Raw genomic sequence first — 23,078 nt, 5'->3', positions numbered from 1 at the left:
TTATTTATTTATTTATTATTAGTTCTTCTTAGTTATATGTGACAGAGGAATCAATTTTGATAAAATTATATAAACATGGAATATATCTTATTCTTATTAGGACCCCCTTGTGGGTGGGAAAGATAGTGGGATTCACTTAGGTATTTTCATGAGTGTACATAGGAAAATTACGTTAGATTTATTCTACTGTCTTTCCTGTTCATATCCCTTCTCCCCTCCGTTTGTTCCTCTTTGTCTAATCTACTAAACTTCCTCCCACCCCCTTATGTGATTTAGCTTTCACATATCAACAAAAACATTCAACCTTTGTGTTTTGGGGATTGGCTTATTTCATTTAGCATGATAGTCTCCAGATCCACTCACTTACTGGCAAATGTCATGAAGTCATTTTTCTTTATAGCTGAGTAATAGTCCATTGTATATACATCCACAATTTCTTTATCCATTCATCTGTTGGTAGGCATCTAAGTTGGTTCCATAGCTTAGCTATTGTCAATTGTGCTGCTATAGACATTGATGTAAATGCACATCAAGAACCATAACATTTCTTAACTAGGAAATAATAAATCTGAGTTCATTTTCTAGGTAATACATTAGGCATTTTAAATGTTAAATTCCAGGCTTTATACAACATTTGCTGTCTACATATCAACTGGTCAGTCCATGGAACTTAAAGTTATTTTAGTCTATAACATATACAATACTAATTGTGAAAGAAACTAATGAAATAACAATGAATAAGAGGACAATTAGTATTGTATGTGCTATGGACTAAATAACTTTAACCTTGATGGCTATGGTTTGCCCTCTGCATTTTCAAGGAATTATATAAAGAAGATTGAAGGCAGTGTTACTTTTCAAGGAACTATTTGATAACATTTAAAATGAAAATGCACTAAGGACTCGCTTTTTCTGATGATAGCTGTGGAAAATTAAAACAATCCTAAAGAATAAATGAAGATTTAAGCACAGCAGAGGGAAATGGTATTCTCGGCTAACTCAGAGTCCAGTAAAGGGAGACTCATGTGAGCAGGAGGGGAAATGGCTTTTCTCTTCTTCTGGGAAATTCTGAATAACCTGATTAGATGTTACCTTCTATTACTGTTTTAACAGGAAATTATTTCAAATAGGATTTAAATTAAAGGGAATATTTCTGAACTTCTGATATCAAGAATAAACTAGATAAAAAGTAGCGCAATTATTTTCAATAAAGAGGAACCAAGAACTGAAAGTCATAAATTAGTTTTTCTTCAGTTCAATACTGAAGAATGTACTTTTTTCTTCTAAGATTATGCAGCCAACTTATTTCAAAAGGCCATTTAAAAGCAAGATTGGATTTTTGGGAGAAAGCACAGAAATACCAATAATAGTCTATGATCTTAAATGACAGACTGGAGCAGAGAAAAGAACATGGAGTGAATTATTCAATTTTAGTTATGTTACTGCATTTATATTGGGGAAGGTGAATGGTGTAGTCAAATTTCTATACCCTGTAACTTTTTCACAAAACATAATGCATTTTCCAGTTCCATAAATACTTGTGAATATTGTTATAACTGTACTTGTAATTTTTTGTGTTTCATTTACAATCCTAACATGGCTGCATAGCAATCATTTACCTTTTTAATAGCAGCTATTAACATATATTAAGCTTATGGAATTTCATACACATATACATGCTCTCATATGTATATACATACACACACATACATACATACATATCAGAGAGGTATCTTATATTTAGCTACAAAATAGCTAGAGAAGTGGTTTGTTAACAAATACCTTTCTAAGAAAAGTAATGTCTATGGGAGGTGAATATTAAATTTTAACAATATTTTCTTGGTATTAGGGACAAGATATTGATTTTAGAATTTCTTTCTCTAAAAATTATCTAGAACAGCACTTTATGTTACCCTAAGTGATTTACAATCTAATGTCAATTTCTTTCTCCTTAGCATTTATTGTGAGTGATTGGGATTAATGAGTGATATTTAGGATTCTCTGTTTGCTACACAAGTCTTCAGTGTTAAAGTGCAGATAAAATTATTAAAATGTACCAAATAGTAAGATTTCTCCAAGTAACTCCCCCTGGGTCTGATACTAACATAAATTAAGTTCCTGAGCAATTAAGTTGCCGTGTAAGTTATAAATATTTGCTGATGAGTTGTAATGAGTGATGCTTCTACAGTCAGCTCTTGAAGCATCAAGAAGCAGTGGAGGGAAGGTGAATTTGGAATTTCGGGCTGGAATATTAGAGACAATTTTCTTGAAAAATGCAATCAGAAATTTGCATATTTTAATGAATGCTTGGACACCCCTCTGTTTATGGGGAAAAAAAGGAGGATTATGGTAATGAAGCTATCATGGACAGACTGAGGCAGAATGAATGGGATAGTAGTATGATCTTAAGAGATGTGCATGGAGAAGTTGAATTTTCAACTGGGAGAAGAGGTTTTGGGACTGAAAGCCAAGGAAAGCCTTCTTAAAATCTTGACTGTGAGCTTCATAGGATAAATCTAAAGTCAGAGACATGCAGGTTCACATTTTATCTCTGTGATGTATTAGCTAAACCTGTGGTAGCATCAACCCTGCTCAACATGTTTCCTGTGAATGAAGATGTGAATACCCAGTAGGGGTTTGGTGGACATTTGAAAATAGAGGATTGATTACAAAGGATGAGCCTCCCAAAAGATCACCATGAACTTGGTGGATCCTGTTCTTGAAGGAGATGGGGAATAGAAACCAATTTAGGAGGCTTCAAATAAGAAGCTCCATTATTTGTTTATATGTCAGCAAATATGATCGAAATATTCAAGAGAGTCAAACATATATTTCTTTGTAGCTAAAGAAAATTTAAAGAAGTGAACAAAATGTCACAAAGGGTAGAAAAACAATACAATCAAGCGTATCTTTTACTTTTTGAATAGTAAAATCAAAGAAATTTATCCTTAAATATCATACTTTTTTCCCTTTGATTATTATTTAAAGGACAGATTTATTTTAAATAATTTGAATTAGTTGATTATTTTATTTTATTTATATATGTATGAATGTTGTACAGTTGGAATTATGTAGTATGTAACCTTTTCAAATTGACTTCTTCTTTTTAGTCATATGCATTTAAATTTCTTCCATATCTTTTTATGACTTGCTCACTCATTTTTTTAGCACTGGATAATAATTTCCATCATTTACTGATACCACAGTTTATCAATTCACCCACTGACAGGTATCATTAATTGCTTCCAAATTTGACAATTACAAATAAAGTTGCTAAAACTTCAGTGTGCATGTTTCAGTATGTGCGAGTTTCCAACTCTTTTGGGTAAATACCAGAAGTATAATTACAGATTATATTGTAAAAGTATGTTTAGTTTTGTAAGAAACTTACAAATTATCTTGTAAAGTGACCGTATGATTTTGTATTCTTGTCAGCAATGATTAAGTGTTGTTTGCTTTATTTTTGAATGAGTCCTTTGATTCCTTTTTTTGACTTTTCTCTTCATCTCTCTGAACTCATTTAGCACTCTGCATCCTTATCTGGACACCTATCTAATTCCTTGCTATGTGAATGTAGAACCCTCTAGGAAGATTATTGCTAGGTTTCCTGTTGTGATACTTGTGATGCCTCACTTGTTAGTTTGAAAAAATTTTTAGGAGGGTACTAGGGATTGAACTCAGGGTCACTCAACCATTGAACCACATCCCCAGCCCTATTTTGTATTTTATTTAGAGACAGGGTCTCACTAAGTTACTTAGGGCCTCACCATTGCTCAGGCTGGCTTTGAATTCATTATCCTTCTGCCTCAGCCTCCTGAACAGCTGGAATTCCCGGCATGTGACACTGCACCTGGCTGAAATTTTTTGAATGAATTTAGAAGGTTCAAATTTTGTGTCATATTGTGAAGCATATGATCCAATGCATATCATTGAATAACATTTTTTTGACTAATATGTGTATAATTACAATGTCTTATGCTAAGATTGAAATAAATGTTTATATATGTATATATACACATATATATACACACACACATATATGCATATATATATACACACACATATATATAGTACACATTATGTATTACATGAGAAAGAGAGATTCAGTAGTTTCTTGACAGCTATTTTGTTGGTTAAATACATGCTTGATTCATATCAAAGAAATTGCATTTGAAATTATTGACTTTTTGCCCCAGATTTTCAGCTGAAGAAAAACAAAGCTTTTGTTACAATAAGTGCTGAACTTTTTAAAAATAAAACCTAATGAGGTTAGTATAAACTTTGACATTTTATTTTCAATCAGTGAAGGTCATAACTGAAAGGTCACAAAGAAGAATTTGAACAGCAAATAAACAATGCTGTTATTTTGCAAAGAAAATGAAATATTTCTGTCTATAGCCTCTTGTGTCTAAAAGGATACTCATAATGATTAATTTTGGTTATCAAGTTGTATTGTCCTTTTTATTTTCTATATTTTTTAAATATGAAAAGAAAGTGTACTAAGTTTATCTGTCAGAAAATAATATAAAATATGTAGTTTTCATTTATATTCTAGCGTGATACTATTTAAACTTTATTTTTGTCCTAAATTCACTTAGTAATTGTTGGGTAATAATTATTTTATGGAATTTGGTATTTATTTGATTTATTTGAACTTTCTTTTGATTTGGATAATTTTCTTTGGCTCCACTTTTTTCTTTGAGACAGTATATTGCTAATTTGCTTAAGGCCTAACTAAGTTGCTGAGGCTGGCTTTAAACTTGTGATCCTCCTGCCTTAGCCTCCTGAGCCACTGGGATTACAATCATGTGCCACCACACCCAGCTATAAAAATGTATGATTTTGAACAGGACATAACAGAAATTCTTAACTGTTTTCATTTTACATATAAGTACATAACATGGGATTGATCTATTTGTGGCAAATAGATGTTATCTAGGTAACTGTTATCTAGGTAACATTCCATATTTTATAACATACTTGTTTTAAAAACTAACATGAGATAGGATCTAATCTAGCATCTCTTTTACTTTAGATGAACTCACGAATTCATCAGAAACCAGGCTGTCCTTGGAAGACCTCTTCAGGAAAGATTTCATGCTTCACAATCCAGAGGCTCGATGGATCAATGGTATGTAGAGACTTTTTATATATTATATTGTTTTTGAGTCCTTTATAACTTAAATTAAAAGTGAAATTTTAGGCCATATTTTAATAGATGCTATTCTTTGAGTATTATATGTATTATTTAACAAGAAATCAGAACTTTGGTCCATGTGAGATAAAATCAATTTCTAAAATAATGCATCAATACAACTATCTTCCAGACATTGTTAATTGTGCAGTAGCTGCTGTTCTTTGTTTTTGTTTTTGTTTTCCTAGCCTGGCAAAGAAAACTATCTCAACTCTTAATTTATTAGATGAAAGTTGAAACAGGAAACCACTTCCTGGATTTTGGTTTGTCATTATGCAATATAATATAGGGAGCTATTGCTGAACTAATCATGAGAAATGTGTTAGTGAAAAGGAAGGCACAGGTTTTCATTTTTCTAAATATTCCAATTTAGCTGACATTATTATTCACCAGTGTTGGATAGTTGTTAATCTCTGCCGCCCTTCACGTTGTTTATATATGTTTGCTTATATCTAAGGCATAGACGTGATTATTTGTATAATAAAGAAATTTTGCCTTTTAATTTAATACACATTATCTCACTTATAGTCCATTTCCTCTTCTCCAATATCCTAATTAATTTATGCCTGCAAATTAGACTTTAATTTATAGAAGCTATAAAAAGAATGCAATCTAACTCATAAGGGCAAAGATCAAATCACACTTATTTATCTAGTACTGGTATAGATCTGGGGAATCTGTGGGCATTAAAGATTTATTTTTCAAATAAAACCAATGAATGTTTAAAATTGAAGTCCACTATCATTTTTCCAGAAATTCAAATTTCATTTGAAATTGGTTATAAGTTGAATGTGTATCATGGTGACAGCATTACAGATATAGAACACAGTACAGCATGTTTCCTAATGTATTTTTTATTTTCTTTTGAAATTTTACATTAGCTATATTTTAACATTTCTACTGTGATTATTTCAGATGAACAGTATTATTATTGCAGATAAGCACTATGACTAAAAAAGGCTAATACAAATATTACCAAATATGGCCCTCATATGTACATCTCAGAAGCAATCTCACAATGTGTGGATGTAATTATATAAATCATCTATTCACTTGCTAGTTAATATTTTGTCTTGCCAGACATGGTGGTGCATGCCTATAATCCCAGTGGCTCAGTAGGCAGGCTTGGGAGGCAGGAGGATCCTGAGTTCATAGACAGCCTCAGAAAAAGCAAGGTGCTAAGCAACTCATTGCACCCCTATCTCTTTTAAAAAAATATATTCTCTTAAGGGAGATAATGAAAAGGGATGTTGTCAGAATTTTCAAGAACATGGTAGTATTGTGAATCATTATGTTTGAAATGCTAAATAATTTCCTATTTGATTAGAAATGACTTTGGACAAATTACAGAGATTTGTATAGTCTTTGGCCTAGTAAAGTTAGAAAGGAATCTTGACCCTCATCTCCTTCTCAGGTTAGTTTGGACTATTTAAAGATGCATTTACTTCTAATGTGTAATTGACACTTTGATATTGAAGTTTCTAAGGAATGAACAGATATTCAAGCAGGGAACTGCATACTAAATTAAACCACATTTTAATATCTAGGACAGAGATTCTGCTTTTATACTTCACAAGCTATCAGAATGATGTATTTGGATTTAATCATTTTAATTATTTTTTTTGTAATTTCTTTACTAAGCATCGGTAACCTTGCTCTTGAGAAGATATACTGGCATGAAGCTGTGGTGATACTGGAACATTTTAAGTAATATATAAGATACATAATATTTTAAAAAATTGACATAACGCAACCTTTAAACAGAATCTAGAATAAACAGATTCTTGGCTTTGAGAGCAGGCAGTCTTTATAAATACCACCAAAGGAATTGGCTTAGTGTCTTTTGAGGTGTGCACTGGGTTGCTATTGGCATAGTGGAATGGATTTGTGTGCTTACCTAACTCAGCCTCCTCTCTGCTGTCACTAGATAGTTATCCCATTTACATATTTCTCATACAGTTGGAAAATACAGTGGGAACCATATGAATTGGATGTAAAACCTTGGCCTTATTATCACAATTATATCTCAATGTAAAGCATGAGCCTCCTTCTTATTCTAAGGAGATGTCTTACCAGGTTTTCTTAATGCATATGTCACTTGAAGGCATTCAAGCTAAGCTGATTTAGAAGCTTCATTTAATTCTTGGAGGTCATCATAGGAACACTTAATGCATTGCTGGTCAAGGGTAAGGAGGGAGTCTGGACAGTCCTGATGTGTAGTTTGTGGTGAAGTGTCCTCATTCATTATGCAGGTTCTCAAATAATATATCTGAGAATGTCATTGCAGCCTTGGATGGATGCTTGTGTGCATGGTTAACTTAACAACTGCCATGCCCCAATCTGTTCATATCCTTGAAATCTACATTTTTATAGCATCTTCTTCCTAGTTATGTCACCTTGAAACCTAGAAATCCATCTTCTTTAAAATTACTCATTTTTCCACATATATTTGATGATCAATTGATCATCAAAGAAGATTCTAACACTGAGCACCTTCTATGTTAAGCTCTGTGATAGATGCTTTAAATATATATTTCATGTGGTAACTTATAACATTGAAATTAACCCCAGAAAACGGATGCTTATCCAGATCCATTCAATAAGAGGCAGGGCCTGCTTTAATCAGTATGTGTAAGTATGAAACTTACCATCTCATTGTCTCACTCCTTTCTCAAATTTAGCATATTAAATATATTTCTGTCATGATGAATATTATAGTGATACCTTTTTTCCCCCCAGGTACATCTATCCACACAGGCATAACTTAGGGAGTCACTAAAGATGAATGTTATAAGCATATTTATTGGCACGTTCATGATAAAGTAAAAATAGTGACTTCAAAACTGTTGATAATACATTTCACATTGCATTGTACAACAGTGACTGTCTCGATTATTGCTTTCTTATGCCTATTCCTTTTTTCTTAACTTTCTTTAATAAGTATATATACTTGTATAATTTTTGTTTAACTACTAAAGAAGAAAAATTGCTCTCCACCTCTTTCTGTCTCATGGGTCTCTAATTCCTGCAGTAATCGCCTGACAAATACAACTTTCCAAGACTCAGTTAATAACTGCTAAAATGCTTCTCAAAGACCATCACAAGAACCATTTTGCCAATTAAATAGAGGAAAGAAATGTCAGGAATTACTTTGTTTGAAATAGTGTGCAGTTAATAGAGAGGATTATTTTTACATAATAATTTGTTTTTCCTAAATCAGAAGTAGGCAAAAATTTAGAGAAATTTTCAGATTTTGATCAAAAAGTGACATATCAATATTTAAAGTTTTTTTAATATAATAAGTGAGCTTTCTTCCTCTTAACTAATGCTAGTTAGATTGATAGCCCTACTTACGGGGGACATTATATATCAAAACTCTTTTCTTTTTTATTTTAATAATACTCATAATAGAGAACAAATCTGTCTCCAAAGTTAGGATGATGATAATGGAAGGAGAAGCTTTAAAACAAATTTAGTAATTTCAGGATATTCATTTTGAGCTTCTATCCAAAATGAATTGAGTGATATTGTAGGTTTAAATTTCATCTTTAACTCTTTGTAATTAACCACTTCCAAAATGAATTCCATGTAGTATAGACAACTTAAATGAGTTTTTATCTTAATGGACTCTGGATTTTAAATAAATCAGGATTGTAGTGAACAAACATACCACCATGTAAGGTGTTTTTTACTGTGTGTGGCTAGTCTGTCCCTTGCTTATTCCATAAATGTGACACTTAATGAAATTAGTTTACTTATCACATTTCTGTATTGTGCAGCAATGTCAAATTGCTATTAAAGTTTCTGCATGCTTCCTCTTAATTAAACTTATCCTGTCCTGAATCAGTGGCCAGCACTTTATCAACGGGCTTTTGTCAACCAGTTTCACTCAGAAGAGCTCTTGCTCTAAGCGACAATAGGCCCTGAGGATAAGGACTTGGGACACATTCACCTTGAGCAGCTAGTGATCCATAAATAGTTGAGTATCATATTTTTTTTCATGCATTAAGGTGGGCCCACTTGATCTACAGTCAAATTGTTCGTTTTGGCTCATTTTTCTCATAGTGTGCATAATCTTTTCTCTGGTCTATACAATGTGAGTTGTAAATGTGATGTGACTTGTACACTTTTTTTTATTTTTTGGATAATGGGAGTCTGGGATGGGTGATAACGTATGAGGCTCTGGGTTTTATCTTGATCTTATCAGATTCGTGTTGGAGCCAATTAAAGTAATTTGCCACATGATATTCCAACAGAGATATTTAAACCTGGTATCTTTTAAATGATGTGTGACACTGTAATACACTGAAATAGAAAAGACATTAAATCAAGGCAGTCCAGGGCCTTTCAGCTACTTATTTAAGCTTTTTAAGGCTTGGTTTCTTCATCCAAAGTGTGGATAATAGCACTCTGACTGGAAGCATAATGAAAAGAAAATGAGCAAAAGTCTGTAAGAAACAAAGATGAAAAGGTAAAAAAGAGGAAGGAAAATATATAAATAAAAAGAAACAGCCTTATAGATCTCGAAATGATAGAGACCATTATAACTACTTTTGAACATGTTTGGACATCTGTTATTTCTTCATAAATGCCCCTGGCAGCCTCATTCTCATAAATAATATCCAGGATATTAAAGAGGCAGTGAAAAGTCGCTGTTAGTCAGTTTTTCATCTCTGTCATAAAAATATTTGAGAAAAAGAAGTCAAAGGAAGAAGGATTTTTTTGGCTAATGATTTCAGAGGTTTCAATTCACGGTTGGCTGGCCCCATTGATTAGTGGTCTGAGGCAAGGCAAAACATCATGGCAGACGAGAAGGTCATGGTGGAGGGAATCTGCTTGGTTTCTAACAGACAGAAAGCAGATGCATAAATGTGTATATGTGTACATGAATACACTATTATACAAGAGAATATTACATATATTTTTTATATATTTACATATATGTATGTAAATATATAAATATATAACATGTTTTGGAGACAAGATATACCCTTCCAAGGCATGCCTCCAGTGAACTACTTCCTAAACCTTGGTCCTGCCTCTAGTGGTTTCCACCACTTTCCAATGATTCAGTTATGAATCCATGAATGGATCATCCATTGATGAGATCAGAACTTTTGGTCCAATCACATCCCCAAATCCCCATCACTGAATATTGCTACACGGGGGACTAAGTCTTCAACACATGAACCTTGCGGGGCCAATCCAGATCCAAATTATAAGTCATTGTTGTAACTTAGGCAAAAATCCAAACATGTTATTTTAGATAATATCAGTAATATGTGCAATAATAAAGGAACTCATAATCAGAAAAATCAAACAATTCAATCTGTCACATTGTTTGGCACTACTTTACAATGCTATAATTTTGCTTATCTACTTAATTTGACTGAATTGTAGAAGTTGTTGAATGCTATTCCCCTCTTTTCAACATGTACTTAGTTCTGAGTTAAATTACTTTAATATACATTTACATTTAATATACAGTATACATTTGTGTATTTTTTTAAAAAATTATTTTTATAATTTTCAATCAAATTGACTTTTAAATAAAGGAGAATTGAACTTATGAGTTTCTTGAAGATAACATTTTAATTGCAATATTAATTATTAAGACAAAATATTAGATGTAAATATATAAGCTTACATAGATGGTTAAATAATTTTACATATATTTAAAGGCATACTAGACATTAATGGAAAATGTTTCAAATAACAACTAATGACACTAGAGCTTGCTTAGAATGAGAAACTATCTTAAAATTATATAATACAAAATTACATGTATTCAAAATTTCATCACATACTAGTAAATACCATAAATGTGCCAAAATATTGATTTTCTGAAAGAGTGATTATAACTTGCTGTTTTTATTTGTCCCTTTTTTGTCCATATTTTCTAAATTTTCCACAAGTATCTTATTACCTTTCATGAGAGAAGCAGTACAGAGAGAGCCAGAGTTTGGTTCTAGTCCTAGGAGGATGAGAATGTTCTCAGTCCAGCATTGAGCCAGCAGGCTCCAGGGATGTTGGTCCTAATAACAGCACTTTTCACTCCCTGTTCTCCCAAGTGGTTGACTTAGTATTTCTTGTAGTTCATTACCATCATCTTTCTTCCAGTAATATAAACACATAGAGAGCAATAGAAATTATGACATCCCTGGTTCCTGATTCATAGCTCAGAGAATTGAAAATTAGGTTAGGAATATAATGAATTGTTCTCAAGGCTGACCTTTCTTAGAGTAATGTACACTGAAGTATCTCACTAACCATAGAAGATAATTTCTTGAAAAAAAAAAAAAAAAAAAAAACTAAATAAGCCCTTACAAAAGCAGACTATTGAGCATATTTATAACTTTCCAAAGGATCAAAAACATTTTATTTTTTTGGTAAATTATTTGTGAAATCATGTTTTTACTGAAATTTAAATTAAGTTGCACTTATATTGACTTGCTTGAAATGAAAAATAAAGTAGAAATATCTACTATAAGAAATTTATACTATGGAAATCTTTTATACTGACTGTAGAAAATCAAACTTATTTAGTTCAAATCTAAATAGTTTTCTTCAAGCAAATATTTTTAAGATTCCAGTTTGTCTTAAAATAACAATATTTATACTAAACAACCAGAGAGTAAGGAAAAGAACTTACCCATAAAACCCATTGTTAACGTTTCAGAAAAAAAAAAAATTTAGTAAAACATATCTATATCTATGGTTTAGAAATGCAATGATAATGGCTTTTAAAGCTAGAAAGTAAGATTTAAATGTCATGTTACCACATGCTTGTTAAAATGGAAAACTTTTATTGATATTTAAAAGAATTTAAAACAGTTGGGTCAATGGGATGAAACAGCCATGGCCATTCTCAGAGTTCATCGACAAGTATTTATTGAGTTCCATCTCTTTGCCTTGCATACATCTTTGCATATTACAGGTAGAATCTGTTGACATTAGAAAGGTTTGCAGAAAAAAAACGATATTCATAGTTCTATGGTATTCTACACAATTGCATTTGATCTTGGCTCTATTAGCCAACTAACTGAGTTTGTCGACATAAATATAGATTAATAGGTATGTTGGCACATCTACCTTTCCATCTGTTCATTCAAAATATATTTGTTGATCATAACAATTCTAGATACAATTATGTAAGGATGAATAAACAGTCTCTTTGATCAAGAAGATTTTTAATATACAAGGTTCTTTCCCCATTTGCATCATATCTTTTTCTGATGTCTTGGGCTTAATGAAGTGAAGTCATTAACCCAAAAGCTGTGAACAGGGCAGGAAGTATACATAACTGGAAATATGCAAGAAATATTCAGTCCAAACTATGATAGCAATTCATTAGCTTTCTCGTCCCCAAAATCCAAAACATGCCTGCATATCCCACATCTTTTGTTCCACTATAATGCAGGACAACATAGCACTTTCCAGTTTTTTGGTTCCCATTTATTCTCTCTTCCTCTCCTTCTCTTTGCTATAGTCTTCAGTTACATAGGTTAATAATCATGAGTAATATATGCATGTATACAACATATTCAAAACAAATAACATGTAATTATGATACCTAGAAGCTGTTGAAACTAGATGGAAAAAATAGGTCTTAAACATTTAAGCAATATTCAAGTGATAAATTTAGGGTTATTTTTTATAAACAGATCTTGGAATGGGGGACATCAGTTTGAGTTAAGAACAGTTGCAATAGTCTTTATGGAAAAAGGTGAAGTTTAGTATTGGTGAGTATGAAAGAGGACACCGATGGGAAAAGAATAAGGCTGTGTATGACAATCACAGGAATTGTCACAGGATGTAAGATAGGCTGTAAGAAAATGGTGTAGTGTACGTGTATGTGTGAGCGTGTGTGTGTGTGTGTGTGTGTGTGTGTGTGTGAAGTAATGGTGAATATAGTTGGTGATTCAGATGGGTATCCAATTATTTTACCAAAATTGCTATGTGTAGTACTTCTTTTACAGATTTACCCTTTCATTTGTCTATAATTTGAACTTGAAGAATTTTAAGTTGCCTTATTTTATTATAAAATAAATGTGGGAAGCACCAGTAATAGGAATTTTATCTAATATATTTAAAGTGCATCAAATTTACACCTATGTTTCTACTTTCCTAGGACATTGCTACTTATTTTATTTATTTGCATTTCTTTAGGAAGCCTTGTTTTAGAGTTAGGGTCAACATTTTTTTTTTTTTTTTTTTTTTTTTTTTTGCTTTATAAATGAGTAAGCTGAAACCCAGAGAGATGTTCTGCACTTCCCCAAGATTCAAACTCAACCATGAGCTGGGGTGAGAAGACATCTTCCTTGTCTGATGTTAAGTAGGGTACGGGAGAGTAGAGAAAATGTCTCAAGAGAATTTGTTATATTACTATGAAACTAACATTGAATATTCCTGATAGCTTAATTTTTTTAAAATACCTATAGAGTTAAGGAAAACAGTATAAGGGAAAGAGAGATAAAGAAAGATATCATATAAGGAAAGTAATCATATTCAATGCCTCAATTCGACTGAAGTATTTTGATGATTTTGAGAAAACCAAGTCATTTTTCTATTGAATAAATTTTTATAATTTTTTTAAAAAGAATGGAGTCTTTGAAGCCTTACAGAAACTTATATTTAGTGGCTGGGGATGTAACTCAGTTGTTGAATACTTGTCAGTATGTGTAAGACCCTGAATTCTATCCTCAACATCAAAAAACAAAAACAAAACTCTCAAAATTATGACAGAGTTCATATTAATCTTTTAATTCAACATACTATGTTTGAGTCATCATGCATGTGTGTGTGTGTGTGTGTGCATTTCTTTCTGAATGTTTAACTTCATCAGATTGATCATGTTAATTGATTTGAATGGCCATTGAGACCTTTGCATAAAATAAAGTCAAATATTTCAGCCCATTAGTTAGTATTGGATAAATATGAAGCAGAAGGTATATTCCAAAAAGTCATTACCTGAAAAAATGATCAGAAAGATTATTGTTTATCATTAAATGGCCAATATTCTCTATGGTAAATTATCTCAAGACAAGCTTTTGTCAACAGAAACATTCACAAGGATTTTGGTTCATGGAGGCACACACGACATACGAGCTAGCAGATCTGATCTATTTCTTTTCTATATAATTTACCACTTCATTTTTATCCTTGCTAAAATTAAACACTATTATTTGTAAATGATGGCGATGATGGTGATGGTGATGGCATTGATGGTGAAATTACAATATCTACCTTCATCAATTTGCTATTAATGCAGTAATAGTAAAAGTTTGGGAGGCCATCTAGTAGTAGTGATGCACCATGCTACTCATTTTTAACATGTTATAGCTGGTGCCTGCAGTTCTCTAACTTAGGTAGATATATGACCATTTTATAAATGAAGAACTAACACTTAAAGCAAACAGATGACTTATTCAAGACCCACAGAGGGTTGTAGAATAAGAATTTAAGTTCATATATTTTGTGAACAATCATAAGAAGCATAATAACCGATCAAATGCAGGTTTAGGAAAAAGATATTAAAGGAAAGATAAATATCAGAAAGAATGATTTTGAGATGTTTCATCAAGCATATGTTATATAATTTAGGAAAATGGAAAAATTATCTAACCGATTTACCCAAGAATTAACATGCACAGAGAAATTTGAATTAAAATGCACAGAAAAATAAGAATTTAAAACTCCTTATAGTTTAGAAAATGGGGTGTTATGCTGGTTTTAGAACATCAGGCTCAGTAGTAGAATGTTTACTTTAGAAAAACCTCATTACCTCACTGGTGACTTCAGTCTTCATCTGTGTGATTATAGGGTTTGTCTGAATGACTTTCAAGGTTTTTAAATTTTGTTATTTTGTAATTATCCAAATCTGGATGTTGCAGCCCAAAAGGCCCTAGAGAACATGGCAATATGGGTGGAGTCAGCTAATTTCTAAACTTCACACCACCTGGTTCAAGTGGAATTTTCCTTGCTATCAGCAGTACTATTAGTACTTTACACTTCTTTGATATCACTTACAGAACTTGATCCTACTCTTTTTAATTCCTTTTGGGGCTAGATAAGTGACATGAATTAAGGTGAAGTCTGAGTTATGATATTATATACGATGCTAACATTGTCTCATATCATTACTCATAGCTTAATGCACTTAACATTTATTTCTGAGTTAAAACATTAGTTAAGCTTCATTTTGTAAAAGAATTGAGAGTTTTAGGAAGTATGGAAAGTCTGAGAAGTGATATTCTAGTAATGATATTTTTTTCACTTGTTTGTTTTTTGGACGAAACTGTATCTGTTTAGGAATTGTGATGGTTTAGAATGAAAGAGAAATAATTACTATTAACATGGAGGTAAAAATACAAACAACACATAATGGTAAGTGCGAGGTCCTAGGTTCAATTTCCAAAAGCACCAGAAACAACAACAATAAAAGAATTGTCTAAAAATTCTATTACCCAATGATGATAGCCACATTTCAAGTTCTCAAAAGCCACATGTGGCTAGTAGCAACCTACTGGACTTGCTAAATAACATGACACCTACAACAGTACATTCCTGTCAGTATTGAAAGTTCTATTGGAGCTGTTTTGTGACATTTCACTTTTTCTTTTTTTTTTTTTTTTTTTTTTTTTTACTTTTGGTACAGCAGATTGAACCCAGTTGTTCAGCCACAGCCCCAGGTTCTCTTATTTTTTATTTTGAGATGGGATCTTGCTAAGTTTCTTAGGGTCTCACTAAGTTGCTGAGGCTGGCCTCAAACTTATGATCATCCTGCCTCAGCCTACTGAGTCATTGGGATTACAGGAATGTGCCACCACACTCACCTGACATGGTGTCTTTTGGTAAAACTTTTTGTTATGACTTTTTTCCATTATAAAATGAAAATAATATAATGAACTCCGAAGTATTTGTCACCATCTATGAATGATTACCAACATTTTGTGAATCTTGTTTTATCCAGTGATATGCATACAAAACTAAGGGTCAAAACTAAGGTTTGGACAACCTATATGAATTAATCTAACTGGAATAAGAGATGGGATCAAGAAGAGAGTTCTGTGCTCAGTATCATCAATTTCTAGAACTATGTTAATTTTGAGTGACAAAGTTTAACAGTGTTTGCAGGTTGGAAAACCAGGTTATGATCTAGAATATCTGAAATGTGGTTGAAGAAAGTAAGAGCTAGAGAAATAAGGAAGTGGAGTTGTAATCAGACCCAGGATGGAAATGAAAGCTCCTCCTGTGAATAAAATATTGATTTCTCATGTAAATTTTAGAATTAACGGAAATGGAAGTCAGTGATTGCAGACATCTCATCAGCATGTTAGGCTACCTGTCAAGTGAAGTTTGCCAGCTTTTGGTTAGATTGCAGTAGAAAACAGTGACTTTTCTATCCCTGTTCTTATTATACAGGGTTTGGTAATGGGATTTGTGTAGTTTATATGAAATTTCAAAAAATGACCTCTGTGTTCAACTCGAGTTCTGTGATTTTATCATTTTATCTCCACATCCACCTGATGATTTGGTTTAAACTTCTGTTTCAGTCATTCTTTTGTTTAGGAAAATAGTTAATACATTGGTTTCAGATTCCTTCTCGGGGATGATATCAGCTTTTTGAGAAATGTTTCTTTTCATTTCTACACAGGAAACCTCTGGTGTGAGACATAAATTTCTCTATGGTTTGACTGGCTGCATGGAGTTGCTGAAAAATAATCTAACAGCTGATCTCACATTGTGCTTTTAGTTGTTAACACCTTGCGATACTCTGTTGTGCTGTCAATGCTCAGGCCAGTTTTAATGAGCTTGAACATTCATTACTAGGGTTGTGTACCCAAGCCATTAACCTGTCACCACTGCCACGTGCTTGCAAACAGCATGTGAAGGCAGGTAGTTTGCACCTATCTGCTCTCTGATGATATCCAATTTGTAAGTGAAAAAAATATACTTATTAATTAGCTACATGTCCCTCCCCCCACTTTCCTTGGAGTTTGAATGTTCACTTGGTCTACATTACCAGTACTTCTGATTATTTAATTTTTCTTCTGTCATCCCATGCCTTTGATGAAATATTTTGTTTTCATAATGTCCTCCTTAGCTTTTGATTCCCCCCAAATCCAATTATATTCAAAGGATTAAAAAATGTGAAATCCTTTAGAACAGTAGATAAGACTTCATGGAACACGGTGATTGCATAATCATTTGGTTCATGCTTTGACTAAGTGGTGTGACTTGCCTGAAACAATCAGTTGTGTTGTTGCCTAAGGCCCAGCTGATCTCTAAGTAGAGAGATTGCCTGATGATAGGTAGGAGCCTGTTTGCACAGGCAGAAATCAGAAGCTTTAGTGTTACATCTGGTCAACATGTTGGACAAGTCACTCGACTTCCTATAGTGGACATTTCTTCACTTATAGGATTAAGAGTATAATTTTTCGTGTGCCTCTCCTATAAGGTGAGCATCACAAGACATGTATGTTTTCTAAAAATCTTAAAATACTTTAAAAAGTATTTAGGCCTATTTTTATTGAATGAGGTTTAATTTTTACTACTTTGGATTGTCTGGTTTTGGGTAAGTCAACTGGTATGTCTGGGCATTACTTTTGTCAGAGTAATAGAGTGATCATCACAGCAGCAATAAAAACTAGTCATCTATTTGGTGTTGAGTATTTGTCAGGCACTGGCCCTATAAATGTAGGCCAATGACCTTATTTAAACCTCAAAGCAAACCTAGGAAATATTTTTATCTGCATTTTACAACTGAGGAAAGTAATGTGAGAGAATTTGTTAATTTTCCCAGATTCACATAGCTAGTAAGTAGCAGAATTTGTGGTTCCTGAGTAGGAACCTAAAGTAGTTCAAAAAGCTTTGGTTAGATAGGGTGTGGGTTGGAAGGAACATTTGCTAATTCAGTTTGTTTTATTTTGGCCAACTTTGTACAATCCTTGTACACTTGTGTTAGTCAGCTTTTCATTGCCGTGATAAAATACCTGAGAAAAACAACTTAACGGAGGGAAGGTTTATTTTAGCTCACAGTTTCAGAAGTTTCATTCTATCACCAGCTGGCTGCATTGTTTTGAGCCTAAGGTGAGTCAGAACATTGTAATGGAAGGGCATAGTGGAGGAAAGCTGCTTACTTCATGATGGCTGGGAAGCCAAAGTGTATGATATCTTGCCACACCTTGGGGCAGTGCTCAAACCATGCTTATTCTCCATAAATTGGTTTGTGTTCCAAACCATGTCTTTCTTACAGAATGATTATTTGCCTGGAATATTCTTTCCTTTCCATACCAAAAGCAAATTTCTTTCTTTTTTTTTTTTTCCTGGGAAGTCATTAGTTGTGTTCTGTAGTTACCAAGGACTTCTTAGGCATTGTTATTTTTTTCAAATAAGCTCCTCCAATTTTTCTGCTCAACCATCATTGAGCCACTCTTTGTTTTAGCATTTCTAGCATCAAACCTGGTTTCTAGCATGTAGTTATCTAGTTAGTTCAGTAAATGAATTAGTACTTTGTTGCAGCAAATGGTAATTTTAATTTGAAAAGAGACACAATTGTGAAGGTAATCTCTGAAGTTTCCCAATAGTTTTAAGTAAAATATAAATAATAGATGATATTATTTATTCTTTCAAAAATTAAAATAAGCTCCTTCAATTAGTTTAGCTTAACAAGAAACAACTAAATTATGACCAGCATGGTCATAGAATATTGTATGCTTATTGGTGAGCAAATTTCAGCATCAAAGTTACCCCTATATATGAAAGCTAATTTTAGTCTATCGCAAATGCTGAGGCAAGTTATGAGAAGCAGAAATATCTATGTATATTTAGATCCCTAAAATACTCACCTGTTGTGGAGCTGAATTCAAGCAAACCAAATTCCTAGTACTAGACAGACTGTTCTAGAATCCAATAGGTTGTTGAAGGTACCCTGAATACTAGGAGGCAGGATATCCCTGAAGTTCACCATTACCCAACTGCAAATCTTCCAGTGAAAAATGAGAACATTGAACCTTTTTAAGTGGTTTTTAAGTGGGAATATTTTGAACACTCACAAAGGGAAGTTTCAAGTTATGACACTGGGTGGCTTCTTAGAACCATCTTGGATAGCAATAACTGAAAGAGATTGCTGATATCAGGTGAGGATGTTCAAGTTGTCAGGCAGCAAGTCATGCATTCTTCACAACATGCCATCTCTCTCTGAGCATCCTTGGAGTTTCCATGCTCAGAAATGTCTTCCTGCTGTTTCTACAACTATGTTGCTTTATATGAAGCCACCACTTTTCTCCTTGATTTTCCTATCCTCCCAATATAATGGCAACTAATCCTGCAAACTTAAAACTGGAAAGGGTTTTAGAGCAGTACCACACTTTTCCCTAAGTATCTGAAGATGGGAGTCTGATTTAGTTTTTCTTTGATCCTATAATGCTCAGACAAGTTCCTGCACATTTTAGGTGTTTAATAAATTGCATTTAAGCTAAGTTGGACCCATGGTTTCTAATTGCTGCTACCCACAATCACCATTGGAAACCCTGATTTAGAGAGAAAGGACTAGCATCCTTTCATTCTTGACCACAAAAGCTGAGGCAAAGCTAGATTTAAAGTCAACAGATTGCTGCTTGTTTTTGTTGTAAATCCTTATAATTATTTGACTGGACTCTATGACCAATAGGGATGTTTTTTGATTCTAGATTTTTTTTTTTTCAATTCAAAAGGTTTTAAGAGAAATGTAAACCAATGGTAATTGATAGGTAATGACTGGGACTTTTCTGATAGGTGACATTTTGCTAGTATAATTATTCTGTTTTCTTCTTCAAGGCCACCTTCAATGCTTGGGATGACTCTTTATGCTTTGGCTTTTGTATCTATAATCTTGTGCTATATTTCTGTCAGTTCTTTAGACTTGCCAGCATCTTCTGAGAGATTGCCAAATTTATGTTATATTTCTTCTTTTCTTTTCTATGGCATCAATTCTACATTCTTCTAACAAAAATACCTCTAATGCTGGTACTAAAATTTTGTTTTTTTGATGATCTTAATTATAGACTTTCTTCTTAACTTTATTCTATAGTCTTTTATACTATGATATATTCACTGCACATTGTCATGTATCATATTGAGTTAAACCATAATTTTGAATTATTTTGTCTTTGGAAACATATCGAGTCTTTTACACATAAGTCAACATTCATTAGTTGCCTCCTTCTTTGAGTATTCAAGATGATATTATGTGAGTTTTCTGTCATAAACATTGATTTGTTTTTCATTTTTGTCTCCGAATTTTCATCTAGACTCAAGTCTATTTTCCTTTTGACTTGGCTGGGTCTTGTAGTGTCCCTAGGTTTAGGAAAGGTAGAAAAGCCTACTTCTTCTTTTTTTTAATATTTTTTAGTTATCAATGGATCTTTAATTTATTTATTTATATGCAGTGTTGAGGTCAAACCCAGGGCCTCACACATGCCAGGCAAGTGCTCTACCACTGAGCCACAACTCCAGCCCAGAGATACCTACTTCTTGATATGTTGATTGGTGTCTGATCAAATTCTGTCTAGTGCATTTCTATTAATTAATATTGTGTATTTTCCTAATTCTTACCTCTTCAAAACTCTAAACTCACAGTGTACATGAAAAATCATCGTAGCTTAACCTGATTCAAACATTATGTCTTGTACCACATGTATCAAATATGTGGTATTTCATTTACATGTATGACTTTTATGGTTTTATATATTCATTCTTAAGAGGAAAAAGGGTGATTTACGAAAATTATCTTAATTATGCCCAAACCTACAACTCTATACTTATATGACCTACACATTCCACAATATGTAAGCCCCATCACCACCTTTCCCATCATTTATACTAAGATTCTTTTGTGAATTTGACATCTAATAGATATTGTAAGAGTGATGCTATGGGGAGGACAGAGTTGGAAAATAAAGCACAGCAGGTCAAGACCTTTAAATAGTACCTAAGCAGCAGACAGATGGCACCTAATTACCTGCTTGATGCAGCCATTTGAATTTTAGATCTAAGGATCAGACAGAAGCATCAGGAAATACGGGTTTACAGTTTGGGTTTTGATTTTTGTCTGTTGTATGTGTATGTCTTGTGTGAGTGTGCATGTTAAACTATTTTATTATTAACACAGCCCAGTGATCCAAAATATTATGATATTTTAGTTCATTTCTAGGGACCCTGTAATTCATGGAAATTCTTCCCAATTTCTTAGAGTTTGACAGTTCTTGATTTACATATATTGTGATACTCCCTAGATTAGCTCATATTTTCTACTTATACACATTTATAATTAAGTAGATATTTAGGAGAGCATGTGGCAAGTACTGCTAACCCGCACATTTAATATTAACTATCTTAAGATTTTTTCTCCTTTTCAGTTCCAGAGCCATCTTTTTTTGTCTTGATCCACTGTAAAATTCTTCAAAATAGTAAAAAAGTCTCATAATTAAACAATGTCCAGGATCAATAAATCACAAAACATTAAGGAAAGTTAGTTGTAATAACAAAACAACTTTTTCTCCAGAAAAGACAGTTTCTAATTAATAAAAATCATGAATACAAGTTTGTACATCTTTTTGCAATATATATATATATATATATATGCTTGTATTTACTTTGAAGTTATGATAAAATTTTGTGCTATACAAAACTAGCCTTAATGATTTTGAAAACAGAAGTAGGTATTTGGTAGAAGTTCAAATATACTAAAAACCCACATACATCATTCACGGTTTTGGATTAGAATTTTAAGACCTACTTGAAAACAACTTAGAAATTTCAAAACAAGGAAAAAAAAAAAAAAAGCACAAACACAAAACCCTGTCCTAATTCTGCCTGCCACCATCTGGTGTGTAACTTCAGGAAAATTATTTGAAGAGATTGCCTAGCTGGAAGTCATCAATGAGTTCTACACACCTTTATTTAGCCCTCACAGTCAATTAAGGTTTATGATCATTATTGACGCTTTCCCTGACCTCTTTACAACAATGGCTTTTCATCTCTTCTTGGCATGAGAGTTGGTTTGAACAAAATCATACTGAAAGAGAAAGGCTGCTGGGGTCAAGGGGAGAATAAACTTGAGGAGAGTATAAATCTGTGAGCAGGAATCTGCCTCTCTGGAATACGCTATGTTTCCTTCCTTCCTCTCTAGACATCACTGGAGGCTTCTGTGAAAAGTCTAGGGCTTCAAGGAGCAACAAGAAGGAAATTGACACCCAGGGCTGTTGTGAGATCAGAGAATATGATAGGTGAACACTGTAGTAAAATCCAAAGCCTACAATATAAGATTCAGAGTTATTTTACTTTCAAAAATTTATTTTATTGAATGTTAATATCCATCATTCTTTTTCAAGTCATTGGGTAGTCTAAACCTTTAGAATACACAATTATACTATCACAGTATACTTATCCTTAATTATCTTGGGGTGGATTTTTTGAAGTATTCAAATTAAATCACGAATTTGAGTTGAATTCGATCAAGAAAATTAAGAAATATTTGTAGAAATGTAATTGTTCATGGATAAAAGATACTAATTCTGGTCTTTATCAAGGTCAAGCATATATGTGGATAAAATTAATACAATATGACCTTTTCACTAAAATGCTGAATGCAATACATTTGTACAGGCGCGTGATGATTGATTTCATTTTAAATTTGAAATACTTTAAAGTATTTGGTTTACATAAATTTTGTCATCATGGAAAGTCATGATATTGAAAAAATACCATTTTGTGGTACTGTCAGTGCATGTATCCAAACTATTTTCACTAATTATATAAGTTACTTTGTAAGTAAAGAACAGGTTCTGCATATTTTAACAGAGTTGTTTAAGTTCTGACTTTCATCAAAACGATTTCCAGA

At 32.8% G+C, this 23,078-nt stretch overlaps 1 protein-coding gene across 2 annotated transcripts in view; it reads left to right on the top strand.

Annotated features, from left to right (window-relative positions):
• DPP10 (dipeptidyl peptidase like 10) overlaps nt 1–23,078 on the top strand; it is a 616,119-nt gene that overhangs the window by 160,084 nt on the left and 432,957 nt on the right. For both annotated transcript variants that reach the window (XM_079135626.1, XM_079135625.1), the window contains exon 3: nt 5,036–5,131. In XM_079135626.1, the coding sequence (XP_078991752.1) occupies nt 5,036–5,131 (96 nt within the window). The remainder of the gene's footprint in view (nt 1–5,035; nt 5,132–23,078) is intronic.

This window comes from Sciurus vulgaris (genome assembly GCF_902686455.1).
Source record: "Sciurus vulgaris genome assembly, chromosome: 3".
Classification (NCBI taxonomy): Eukaryota; Metazoa; Chordata; class Mammalia; order Rodentia; family Sciuridae; genus Sciurus; species Sciurus vulgaris.
The sequence above is the reverse complement of the archived record's forward strand: the minus strand, read 5'-3'. Positions and strand labels throughout refer to the sequence as shown.